Here is a 12,666-nt window from a genome sequence, read left to right as displayed (position 1 = left end):
TGCAGGATTTCTGGTGGTGGTGGAGGAGGAGGAGGAGGGGGAGGTGGCGGCGGCGACGTTGTAGTCGGGGGAGGACCGTACCGGGACGACGCGTATTCCATCATCGGCACGAAGCGGTGCTTACCGGAATACCACGCCGTGTCGAACCGCGTTCAGCCAAAGGGAAACGGCTGCGGTCCCAAGGCCATCGACGCCAAGATCAACGTCTACGACTTCCTGGAATGCTGCAACAATCACGACATCTGCTACGGGACATGTGAGAAGACCAAGGAACAATGCGACAAGACATGGCTCAATTGCATGTACAACACCTGTCGGTACAAGCACCACGTTCCGATGTGCTACTTCGTTGCGGACACCATGCACGCGGGCGTCTCGATCTGGGGCGAGGGCTTCTTCCGCTCGGCCACGAAGGATCACTGCTGGTGTCTCCCGTACAACAAACAGGTCCCCTACGACGAGACGCGGGCGTGAAGGCGGATAGTAGAATAGTCGGAGATGCGGAATGAATCCAATGGCTGTGCTCCGTGTTCACCGAGGCTGCTGCGCATTCTCACCAACACCAGGCGGATCAAAGTTAGATCTTGCGGGTGCGATAATGGCGGGTGCGAGAATGATGGGTGCGACGACGGTGAATAGCGTCCGCCCCATGGGGTCGGCCCAGTGGCGTTCTCCACCGCGGGCTTCATGCGTCCTAATCAGGCTCGCCTTCTCACTCCGTACATAACGCCTTGTACGACGGCATCCCAACAACATACAATGAGCGCAAAGCGGCCGAGTGATTATGGTAGCGCGGGGGCGGATGACTCGCCGCCTTCATATGAAGAGTCCACCCGTCCTGTCCCCTCCCAGCCTAATCGGATTGTCCATCAGCCGGTACATCATCTCCTTTTCTCGCCCCTCGACTGACAGCAGACTCGCACGAACATGGACCTCGCCGGGCCCTCACGCAGATCGAACGACCCTCCCCAGAACCAGACAGATCGATCGAGTTCGTGGACCGACTTGCTCGTTCCGGTGTTGCTAATCGTGGGATTCGCTTGCCTGCTCGCGGGCGGCGGTGACGGCCACGATGACAGGAGTCACCATCACCATGGGTGTTGCAACGATGGAGGGAATCATCATGATCACAGCTACGATTATCTATCTTACGATAACAATGGTGGAACTGGACTCGGATGGCTTCTTTGTGGTAACACAGAGGAAGGAGATGGGCGGGAACGGCGGGAACGGCGGCGCCGCTGGTTCACCGAGGATGAGCGAGCACGTCTCCTGGAACGGGCCGCCGATTAGATTAGTCATAATGCCTCATGAGCATGAGGCACACGCTAACGCTTAACCCTGATGCATAATTGTAATGAGTCGTTCCTCTCCAGCTCTTCGCAGAGCTTCGCAGAGAGACCGAGAGGGTATCTATGTTCGAACAACAGCACAACAAGACAGATGGAGGACTCTTTTCTACTCTATAGTGGGATTTTAATGGAATGTGAAGGTTTAGTGGCCGAACTTGTTGTTGTGGAGGCCGACAATGTCGTTCTTGGGCGAGGGCATGTTCTGGGGCCCGAGCTTGGGGGAGTGGTTCGAGAGGCCGATGAGCGAATCGCTTCCGTTCATGGGGCCGTTGCAGCCGTTGGCGGGGGGACGGTCGTCGTCAGCGAGGGCAATGTTGATGCCAGCCTGCGAGTTCTTCTTCGCCTTGGCCTTGTCGTTGCGCAGGCGCTCAATGTGCTCGAGGTACTTCTCGTCAACGCCGCCCGTGACGTACTCGCCCGTGAAGACGGAGCAGTCGAACTGCTTGATGTCCGGGTTGAACTTGGCGCAGGACTCGACGAGATCCGGAAGCGTCTGGTAAATGACGAGGTCGGCACCAATCGTCTGCGCAACCTCCTCGGGCGTGCGGCCGTAAGCGACGAGCTCCTGGGGCGACGGCATGTCGATACCGTAGACGTTCGAGTAGCGGATAGGGGGCGCGCACGAAGCGAAGATGACCTTCTTGGCACCGACGTCCTTGGCCATCTGGACGATCTCCTTGGACGTCGTACCACGAACGATCGAGTCGTCGACGAGCAGGACAGTCTTGTCCGCAAATTCCATCGGCATCGCGTTCAGCTTCCTGCGCACGTTCTTACGGCGCTGCGACTGGCCGGGCATGATGAAGGTGCGGCCGACGTAACGGTTCTTGACGAAACCCTCACGGTAGGGGATGCCAAGGTGCTGCGCGAGCTGCAGCGCGGCGACACGCGACGTGTCCGGAACGGGAATGACGACGTCGACCTTGATGTTGGCCTTGTCGAGGGCGCGCTTGGCCTCCTCGGCGAGGTACTCTCCCATGGCCATACGAGCACGGTAGACCGAGATGCCGTCGATCGTCGAGTCGGGACGGGCAAAGTAAACGTACTCGAAGATGTCGGGGGCGAAGGGAGCGGGGGCACCAACGATCCTTCGGGTCATGCCGCCGTCGCGAGTGATAATGATGGCCTCGCCGGCCTTGATGTCCTCCCAGCGGTCGTAGTCGAAGTTGATACCCTGGGCAACGATGGACTCGGAGGCAACAAGGTAGTCGGTTCCACCGCGGGCACCGTCGCGGGTCGCGAAACCAGCGGGACGAATGCCGTTGGGGTCGCGGAAAGCGATCAGACCGAAACCGGCGAGCATGCCGACACAAGCGTAGGCACCCTTGCACTGCGCCATGAGGTCGCCAATGGCGGTGAAAATGTCCTCCTCATTGATACGGAACTTGCCGGTCTTCTGGAGGTTGTTCGCGAGGATGTTGAGGAGCAGCTCAGAGTCCGAGTCCGTGTTGATGTGGCGGTGCGCGTCGGCGTCCAGGAACTGGCGCAGCTCGGGCGTGTTGATGAGGTTGCCGTTCTGCGGGAGAAGTTAGTAACCGTCCCACTAAGGCTGGATCCGAGATTTGGTATTTATGGCGTTTTGCAATGATATTTCGCCGCCATCTGATATCGAGAGCAGTTGCCAGACCCCTCTCGTCATTCGATCGGGAGCACGAGCCAGCTCGAGACGACCAGAATACCAAATGCACGCATGCAAAGTACTCACGTGAGCAAAGGTGATACCGTAGGGCGAGTTGACGTAGAACGGCTGCGCCTCGGCGTGCGCGCTGGAACCAGCGGTGGGGTAACGGACTGGACAGCTGTTAGCGACTTGCCCACTCGACTGCGACTGCTAAGCGCTTGCGGCACGTTTGTCGCCACAGAATTTCGCTGACGCATGCCGTCATTACTACTCACCGTGACCGACACCCATGTAACCCTTGAGGCCAGCGACGGCCTGCGAGTCAAAGACATCACGGACCATGCCGTTGGCCTTGACCTGGTAGAAGCGACCACCAGAACCGCAGGTGACGATACCAGCTGCGTCCTGGCCACTGAAGATGTCAGCGGCAAATCAGAAGGCGCGGCCGGACCTCCGAGATTCCGGACTTGACTAGACTCACCGGTGCTGGAGAAGAGAAAGACCCTCAGCGCTGCGAATGTTAGTAACTGAGGTCGTGAAGTCTGCCGTATCGACACTGGGCGCGGGCAGACTGCGGTCTGCGCATGGACAATCGATGTCGGGCTGCGCTCACATTTCCGTACCACACTGGGTGGTCTGGGTCGCAAGAGGGTCGTGGAGAAGAAGACCGAGGATACCACACACTGAGATCTGTCAGTTTTCGCCGCCGATCGCCAGGATGCTCACTCTTCAAAGACGATGGTCACCGATTGGGGTGATGAGAGGGAGAGTTGAGAGGAGTGTAGAGCAAGAGCTCTTGTGAGCGTAAGTGCTTAGTGCGGTTACGTTCAAACTCCAACTTTTGGACCTGGCAACTTTCGGCCATTCAAAAATCCTTGGAACTCAGGGCGCGGCCACTGTTCGGCTACAACCGAGTCAAATCCCCCCGGACACAAAAATTCCTTCGTATAGTCTGAATGGCGCGTGCGCATGATGCATAATCAGACGACGCAATCGTGGGAAACTTGCTATGTCGCCGCCGCTGAGCCGGACGGATCCGTGCCTGTGCCTGAGGCTCGCGTGAGAACCACGCAAGCAACAACATGGCCACGGTTCACCAGCCAGCCAGGCCAGACTCACCCAAGACAACGCACTGCTGTACGAGTGACGACCGTGTCACTCCGCTGTTGCTACTCTTGACGTTCAGCTCGACCCCACCGGCTCTCGCAAGCATCTCTCTCACCAACCTTCTTCCCGCCAAGGCAACGGCGGACGCGACTCAGACATGTCAAAGTCGGCGTCCGGCTCAGCCTCAGGCCGACAAGGCCACGATCCGACCCCGCCGCCGATCGTGACCACGCCAGCACCGTCTTCCCCGCCGGCGTCGGAGTCCTTCCTCTCCGAGTTTGATGGCACCGCTGGTAGCGTCATCGACACCTCGTACGACGCAGGTTGGGACACGCCGACGGACGCTGCCTCCTTGAACATTGTTTCGTGGAAGCTCGGCGTCAATGCACGTGTCGAGGACGGCATCGAGAAACGCGGCTTCAACGGTAAGTGCTTGGGCGCCGAGTCGTGTGCGGCACTCCACCTCTTCGGCTATGGCATACACTGACCTACTAGCTATATCTGCTGTTCTCGCTCATCCCACGAAGAAGGCAAACCCGCTGCGCGCGTCGCGCAAGCCACTCCCTCCAGTGGCCCAACCTCCACCGCTACTGCCTAAGCCCTACGCACCGTCCTACTATGATGGGTACCTTAAATCCATCGCACCCTTGTATGAGCAGTTTGTTCAGTCGCAAGCGGCTGCGACGGCATCTGCTGGGGACATCGATCTTCAGCAGCGCAAGTCAGCCGACGACCTTCCCTCCCTTGACAACATCCCTGCCACATTCTTTGACACCAACTTCGACCTCGCCAACCCGACGACTTGGAACGATCTCATGAGCTCTGTCCCCGAATCAGGCAAGAACCAGGACGATGAACTGCAAGATGTTCTCTCGACGCATCTCGACAACCTTGAGCGCCACCTCGTGCACGAGATCACTCTCCGCAGCTCTTCCTTCTTCTCTGCTCTGTCCAACCTCCAGGACCTCAACGCTGAGTCGACCTCGTGCCTCACCCGTATTGCCGACCTCAAATCGTCTTTGAAGGATGTTGGTTCGAAGCAGGCCCGCAAAGGTCTTGAAATCATCGACGCGCAAGCTCGGTTGAAAGATCTTCGAACCACGGAAAGCGGTGTGAAGCGCATGGCAGAGCTCGATGAGATTCTGCGTGTCGCCCGCGGTCTTGCAGATGGGGGTGATTGGTCCGGCTCGCTCGACTGTGTCGAAGACGTTGTTCGATGGTGGGAGCGGAACGACAAGGACGGCAGAGACGGCGTCGAGGAGAAAGCCCTTGCCCTCAACACACTGCCGGCTCTTGCTAATCTGCCAACCTCGATTGCTGTTCTGACAACTAACATCGCATCGCAATTGGAGAGCGTCCTGAGTTCTGTCCTGCAGTCACTTCTCTCAGAGTCCGACCACGGCAAGCCATTCGACCCACTGGAGGTCCGAACTCGTATCGGCGCCATGCTAAGTGGACTGATGCGCTGCGGCAAGGGCGACTCGCTCGTCAGCATCTGGCGAAATGCTGTCACAACAGCCATCCGGGAGGGATTACGACAGGTAAGCTATGACACTAGGTGAAAGCTGACGGCAGCATCTGCCGGGTTCCTCCAACCAGGACGACGAGGACGTAGACAAGGCTACTGAGGTGCGCGGCCAGACTCTCGCCCAATCGCTGCAGTCAATGGACCACGCCCAGTTCCTCGAGCTCTGCAAGAAGATGTACGGCTCGATGCTGACTCGCCTGCATCTCGTCCAGAAGATCGGCGAGGAGATGGCGGCGATGATGAGCGAGAACCAACACATCAAAGCGCTCATCATCTCCGTCGGAAGCGATGCCCCTCTCTTGGCCAGGTCACCAGACCTGCCACCTTTCGAGCCCGCAGATGTGCTCTCTTCCGCATGCGAACTTGCCAACACCCGCGCGTCGAAGATTCTGTCGGTTCGAAACGAACAGCACTCTTCATTGCCGATTGAGCAGTTTGTGGAGGTCTTCGACGAGAGCTGGCAGTTCGTCGTGGCGACCGAGGTACTCGCCAAGCGCATGATTGTGTCTCTGCGAGGTGTCGCCGCTTCGCAGGCTCGCGCATTCCTGGTTTCGTACCATGCGCAGAAGCTGACCCGGTCAGCGAAGCTCGTGGAGGAGGAGACCTGGGTGCAGATCGACGTCCCGCCGTCAACGCAACACGCTGTCGACCTCATGGTCGAAGCCGCCGTCAAGGACCCCACCGAGTGTCTGATCCCATTCAAGACGTCGAATGGCTCCAACGGAGACCAGCAGCAGGGCGCCACGAAGCTCATTAACATCGAGGGCAAGTCTTTCTTCGTTGTTACCGCCACGTCTGGATCCCTGTCGCTTCTGTCCGACTATCTCGCCGTTGTCATCAACCTCGAGCTTGTTGTGACCGATGTCATGTCACGGATAATTGAGTTCCTGAAGAGTTTCAACTCGAGGACTTGCCAGGTCGTGCTCGGTGCCGGCGCTATGCGATCCGCGGGCTTGAAGAACATCACGGCGAAGCACCTCGCCCTCGCGTCGCAATCGCTGTCTGTCGTCATCGCGCTCATCCCCTACATCCGGGAGTTCATCCGGCGGCACCTGAACCCGAAACAGGCAGTCATGCTGACCGAGTTCGACAAGCTGAAGGGAGACTACCAGGAACACCAGAACGAGATTCACGCCAAGCTCGTTGCGATCATGGCGGACCGCTTAGCTGTCCATGTCAGCGAGCTGCGGGAGATCGACTGGGAGGCGACGCCCGCCAAGGAGGGCCCGCACCAGTACGCCCAAATGCTTGTCAAGGAGACTGCTACTCTGCACAAGGTTCTGTCCAAGTATCTCGCCTCGAACACTGTCGTTGCGGTCATGTCGCAGGTGCTCGCCGCGAGCGTTCACCGCCTGACCGAGGAGTACGCCAAGATCGAGCTCAAGTCTGAGGACGCGAAGAAGCGCATGCTGCAAGACGCCATCCTTATCGTGCAACGGCTGACGCCTCTTTCCGAGCTGCCGGAGACGCTCGAATCGCTCGAAACCCTCGTCAAGGAGAAGCCGACGCCGAAGAAGAATGTCGCCGCAAACCTCGGCGGGCTGTTCAAGCGCCACCAGAAGGAGTCGCCGACGTCGCCGGCAGCCCCGACGACAGAGCTCAAGGAGGAAGAAAAGGCAAAGAGCCCGCTTCCGCCTGAGAAGACGCGGACACCTGTTGAGAGTAAGGGCGCTGACGCTGGTGACGAAGGTGAGGCTGAACGAAAGGTTTCTCCAAGGGAGTCAACGGACAAGTCCTCTGAAGAGGGGCCGTCTGAAGAGCCGGAGAAGCCCGTGGCAGAAGAAATTAAGCCGGAAGTAGTGCAGCCCGAAGCAGCGGAAGAGGCCAAGCCGGAAGTTGCCGAGGAGAAGCCCCCAGTGCCGGAGAAGGAGGATGTGGAGGAGAAGCCCCCGATTCCGGAGAAGAAGACGCAAGAGCCACCGGCCAAGGACGACTCTACCCCCGAGGTGCCCGCCAAGGACGACATGCCCAAGGTTCCTGCCAACGACGAACCGCCAGCAACCCCGAGCAAGGAGAGTCCGACAAAGGAAGAGGAAGCGCTGCTTGCTGTTCCGGAGAAGGACACGGAGGAGGTGAAGCCTCCACTACCGGAGAAGGACGTTGTTTCAGAGGCTGAGCCCCTTACCGAGCTCGCGGCGGAGGCAGAGAGCAAGGCTGAAGTTGAAGCGGAGACTACGGCGGTGCTCGAAACCCAGCCGGAGGAGGAGGCCGAGACGAAGCCTGAGCCCGAAGCCGAAGTCAAGCCCGAAACGCCCCCGAAGGACGAGCCGGCTGCTGGCGAGTCAACTGCTCCCGAACCGACACCTGTGGAACCCGAAGCCACCCCAGCCGCCGCCACCCCCGACGCCACTGACGAGCCCGCCTCCGGAGCGACCTCGCAGACGGAGGACTCCACCCCGGCAGCCGCCAAGCCGCCACCAGCAACCCCCTCCAGAAAGAAGAAGAAGAACAAGAAGAAGAAGTAGCCAGTGTATACCCTTAGAGCGCGCGATATCCATACAGCATGAATCTGCATAGACACTTATTCCACATGGAGCTAATCTGCAATGAAGCCCGCGAACGCATCCTGCTTGATCTGACGTGCGATCGCGGCCACGAGCCCAACGTGCATCGCGTTCCCGACCATCTGCTCCCTTGCCTCGAGCGGTCCTTTCAACTTGTATCCGTCCGGAAAGCCCTGGAAGCGGCGACGTTCGAGCAGGCTCAGCTGCCTATTGTCCTGTCCTGTCAGCTAAGCGACTTTCGCGAAGCTCACACGCCAGTGCAGCGGGTTCGTCGCCTTGGCGCCAATGCGACAAGAGCCCATCTGCGTATACACGGGCTCATCGGGGGGTGCGCGGTGCTCCCTCCCGCTCTCGCCTGGTGGGGGTGCGTTCCGGATTCTGCTGTCAGCTCGACGAGGTTTTCCAGTGAGCGCACCTCTCGTAGTCGTCCGCGCTGCAGCCGACCGTGAGGTGTTCCCTGGCTCTGCGGTCTGGACGCTGCAGACGCTCGGCGTAGCGAGAGCGAGGAGGGCCGACATCGCACCGCCGCATCCCCACTTCGGTCTTGAGAGGGTCGTAGACGCCGCCTAGCTTGTATTCCCAGGCGGGGAGGTCGCCCACGGCCTGCTCGGCCGTGACAGGGGGGAAGGCGCCCGTCCCGTCGTGACTGCTGAACACCTCGCCGAGGAAGATAGTACTCGCTGGCCTGGCATTGGCGTGCGTCGGCTCTGGAAAGCGGGGCAACGGTGTGCCAGTCATAGCGCCTAGGACGAAAAGGCGCTTGCGGTACTGCGGTGCACCATACGATGCTGCATCGAGCACGGCCCAGCGCACCTGATACCCCAAACCGAGGAGGGAGCGCACGACGTCCTCGGCAGCGTTCCAGGCCACATCGTCGGACCCGCATCTGTCCTTGATGCCAGGCACGTTCTCGATGAGCACGAGTTGAGGAAGCGTCTGCGAGATGAGGCGGAGAAGGCGGGCGGGTTCGTGACCTCGCGCATCGACTTTGCGGTTGTGGTTCGCGCGGGTGAATGCTTGGCTGAGAGTCAGCTTGTGAAAAAGCCCAGCGAGCTTGGAGAGGGTTAGAGGAAAACATACCATGGCGGTCCTGCGACGAGCAAGGATACCTCGCCGATATCCGCAGCGGTGAGGCTGCCGACTTCCCGCTGCAGTACCCTCGTGGCGGGGAAGTTGGCCCGGAGTGTCTGTACGCAGCTGTCTTCCGTGTCCACGGCTAACTTGAGCTCGAAATGTTCCGAGAGACCGAGCGCACTACCGCCACCGCCGGCGTAGAGACCCACTGCGGGTGGACGGAGCTCCTTCAACGCGGTCGTCCGCCGTGCCTCGGCAAAGATACACTCGCACGGACCCTTGGGTCGCTGGAGGGGGATGATGGCTCCATCTTCCCTCTGGCGGTGCTCAAGCTTGAAGCAAGGATAGCTCAAGCTAAGGTGAGTAGGAAGATTGATGACTCCCTTGCCACGAAGCTCGACGTAAAGCCAAGTCCGCCTCGATGGGGTAATGCACAGCTCATCCTGTTGTCAGCTGCAAACAGACCCTAACAGCTTACCTCAAACCCTCCCTTCATCCTCCGGCAGACCTGCACGACGATCCCATCCTTCTTGAAGTTCTTGACGATGCCCACAGCCCAGGGCTCGCCCTTGGTCTCACTACGCCGGAAGACGAGCTCGCCGATGTGATATACCTCGCCGCGATACTTGACCGCGTTCCCGTCGTCGAGGAAGATGAGCTGGCGCTGGCGGCGGCGCAGGTCGCGGTGGTGGCAACTGTCACAGCCGGGGAGTGGGTGGCGGAGACAACCATCTTCCTTCACCCACTTGGGTGATGGGAGGGTGGTGAGCTTGACGGAGTCAGGCGTCGAGCAGCGCCGATGCGCTCTCATGGGCCCAAAGGCGGTGGAGACAAGGTGCTGGACGTGCACTTCCCCGCCGACCAGGGAGGTGACGACGCCATACGTTGTTTCGTCGTGGTGAGTGAACGAGACGACGTCGCCGAGCTTGATCCGTTGCCCCGCGGGTCGCTGCTTGCCGTGTCGTATCGGGGGCATTGTGAGTGATGGGGAGACATGACGAAAGGACGAGCTGGAAGTCAGTTGTGTCAGTAGGTGAGTGTGAGGTGAAGTGTGCCGAGCGAGGGGGAGTGCGAAGGGAGGGGCGCAATGTGTGGATGACTGGACTAATTGCTACAAGGTGTGTCTTCCTCCCATCACCGCTCTGTCCTGCGTTCCTTCTGTTGCGTCGCTGCCTTCCTCGTCACCAGCATCTATCCTACACTCTAAGCTCTAGATTGCCTTACACTCCAGCACGCCAAGGCTGATCTCTCCCGCGGCCTCGAGGCCCTCTCCCTCGCCCCACGCCTGTCCCGCGTTGTTGCCATCCTTCTCCCCAGTCGGCCGCGGCATGGCGATCAGCACGCCGACGCCAACTTCATCGCCAACCCTCAGCTCTCCGTCACCTATCCTCGGCTGCTCGTAAATGACGTCCTCGTGCTCCTCCCTCTTTTTCCGGGGCACGATAGCGAGGAGGGCATCGCGCATCTCCTGCGAGAACGGGGGCTGTGTCGTGGGCACGCGGGCCGGCTTGGGCACATGGACGTACTCGAACCGGTGCAAAGACGCAGGCTGGACCTTGTCCAGACCCCAGTCTTCCTTCCTCTTCTCCAGCTGTTCCTCCCAGAGCGTTCTCTCCGAGCCATCAGACGCAGGCCGGACTACAGCCTTGCCCTTGCCCCATCCCCCCTCCTCGTCCATAGTGCCAGTGCCCAGCTTGCTCTTCTCCGGATACGGCGTGTACGGCAGCGTGGGCTCGAGGCACATCTCCTCGTCCCATAGCGTCGGCACCTCCATCAGCTCCCCGGATGGGGACTCGGGCGCCCATCGCCCGCCAAGGAAGGGGTTGCGGTATACCGGTTCCGGGGCGCCGGTGAGGCGGGCGTGGATGACTTCGGCGCGGAAGAGGCGGCGGAAGTGCCATGCTCGGAAGAGCAGGCCGGCGATCACAATCAGGAGGACGAGGAGGACGGCGACAAAGGCCCAGAGGTAGAGTTGCGTGCCGGAGCTGCTGTCAGCAGAGTCGCTTTGGTGCAGAGAGAGAGGAGGTAGGAGTGGCGAGGAAGGCGCTGGCGCCTTGAACCTTCAGAGTGCACGAGAGTGATATGGCTGCACAGATCGAGGAGTGCGCACATGCCGACGCCAAGAGCTGCACGGCAAGAGCGGCGAAAGCCAAAACTCACCCCCAATCATAGTCCCAATCGCTAGACATGTTCCGCTTCGAAATCTCGTCGCTGGCGCTGGGTCGTCGTGTTCCTGTCCTGTCGATTCCAGCGTTCGCGTTCTCATATATGTAGCAACACCAACAACATCTCCCCTTTCTTGTCCCTTATGCATCCTCTCCCACATTCACAGCACTGCAGTCAGCGGCGAGGGCCAACGTCGCCGATCACTAGATGACCGGTATGCGGAGCGTGTGCGGCGTATGCGGAGCACAGTCGTGCCAAATGCTGCGAATTTCGGGCGCCGACGTCATGCTCTCACTTTCTCATTGCTGGCCTCATGGCCTTCGGTCTGCGCGTCTGCGCCCGTGGGCGACGTCACACGCCAGCTTCTGCTTACCGAGGTAGGCTTACCTGCTTACTGCTCGACGCGACTCGCTTTCTCCTATCTCTTGCTATTTTTGCTCGGTAATCGTTCGCTGCTCGTTGCTGTGCAGCTGGGCCCCGCTCTCACAGATCTGGCAGCCAGCGGTTAACGCGCCACTGTTTCGTGAAGCGTTGTTGGCCGGGATGAACCTCGGCTGCCTCGCTTCGCTCGCTGGCCGACTTCTGTTGCTTGCGAACTTGTACTCGCAGCTCGCGTGCTGCGTTCGGGCAAAATGCAAAACCATACATAACTTGCCTTCCGACCAAGCGGGAGCTTCATACAACTACTATCTGCGGCGCGACGACGTGGACGGGTTTTGATGTTTTATGTGTGTGCGAACCTGGAAACAAGACTTGACTTCTGACTATCTTCACTTCTCTTCGACTCGACCCTCCGACGTACGACGTGTTCTGCGCCTATCTGTTCTTGATTGTGTTGGTGTTGGCCATAGGGCGAATGTTGTAAGTGTGTTGTAAATGTTGGGGCTCGGCGGCCGGAGCGTATTGGCCCGGGGACCGAGGTGAGCGTGTTGGTGTAAGGTGGTTGGTTGCGATGTGGATACAATGGTTGCGATGTTGCTGCGAGAGCTAGTGATGTGCTACGAGAGCTGGTGCGTGTGGGGCCCAAGGGCCATCGTTACAAGACGTTTGTGCGCCCCGGATCGGCGCCGCCTGTTGATCAGGCGAAGTCCGGCGTAAGAATGCCTGTCGGATCGAGCGCTTAAAAGTGGACCTGGTCGCGGAGGAGCCGCTCGCCCATCTGGTTGTCAGTTCGAGCTCAACCGCGAAAGGTTCAAAACTTACAGGGCTCACGCCACGCCTGCGCGCGGTACTCTCCGAGAAGCGGCGGCGGGAGCCGGCAATTGTGCCGGCACGCTGCACGTTGGCATCCGCGGGAGGAGGGGGCGGGTGGGC

At 59.8% G+C, this 12,666-nt stretch overlaps 4 protein-coding genes across 4 annotated transcripts; 1 reads left to right on the top strand and 3 right to left on the bottom strand.

Annotated features, from left to right (window-relative positions):
* Window positions 1-1,494: 1,494 nt before the first annotated feature.
* A1Q1_05072 (amidophosphoribosyltransferase) lies at window positions 1,495-3,838 on the bottom strand (the record flags this gene model as incomplete). Its single annotated transcript, XM_014321879.1, has 6 exons — window positions 1,495-2,868; window positions 3,058-3,143; window positions 3,249-3,385; window positions 3,455-3,484; window positions 3,700-3,768; window positions 3,813-3,838. 6 exons carry the CDS (start codon window positions 3,836-3,838, stop codon window positions 1,495-1,497), a joined length of 1,722 nt encoding a protein of 573 aa, XP_014177354.1.
* A 107-nt stretch (window positions 3,839-3,945) lies between these two features.
* On the top strand, window positions 3,946-8,073 carry A1Q1_05071 (uncharacterized protein; the record flags this gene model as incomplete). The annotated part of the gene is made up of 4 exons (XM_014321878.1): window positions 3,946-4,110; window positions 4,160-4,505; window positions 4,576-5,621; window positions 5,680-8,073. 4 exons carry the CDS (start codon window positions 3,946-3,948, stop codon window positions 8,071-8,073), a joined length of 3,951 nt encoding a protein of 1,316 aa, XP_014177353.1.
* A 71-nt stretch (window positions 8,074-8,144) lies between these two features.
* On the bottom strand, window positions 8,145-10,162 carry A1Q1_05070 (cytosine-specific methyltransferase; the record flags this gene model as incomplete). Its single annotated transcript, XM_014321877.1, has 4 exons — window positions 8,145-8,319; window positions 8,528-9,133; window positions 9,193-9,623; window positions 9,665-10,162. The coding sequence occupies 4 exons, from the start codon at window positions 10,160-10,162 to the stop codon at window positions 8,145-8,147; spliced, it is 1,710 nt and encodes a 569-aa protein (XP_014177352.1).
* A 234-nt stretch (window positions 10,163-10,396) lies between these two features.
* Window positions 10,397-11,375, bottom strand: A1Q1_05069 (uncharacterized protein; the record flags this gene model as incomplete). The annotated part of the gene is made up of 2 exons (XM_014321876.1): window positions 10,397-11,246; window positions 11,347-11,375. The coding sequence occupies 2 exons, from the start codon at window positions 11,373-11,375 to the stop codon at window positions 10,397-10,399; spliced, it is 879 nt and encodes a 292-aa protein (XP_014177351.1).
* Between the last annotated feature and the right edge of the window lie 1,291 nt (window positions 11,376-12,666).

The sequence above is a fragment of the Trichosporon asahii genome (assembly GCF_000293215.1).
Source record: "Trichosporon asahii var. asahii CBS 2479 unplaced genomic scaffold scaffold00071, whole genome shotgun sequence".
NCBI classification, from domain to species: domain Eukaryota; kingdom Fungi; phylum Basidiomycota; class Tremellomycetes; order Trichosporonales; family Trichosporonaceae; genus Trichosporon; species Trichosporon asahii.
This window is presented reverse-complemented; position numbering and strand designations above follow the sequence as displayed.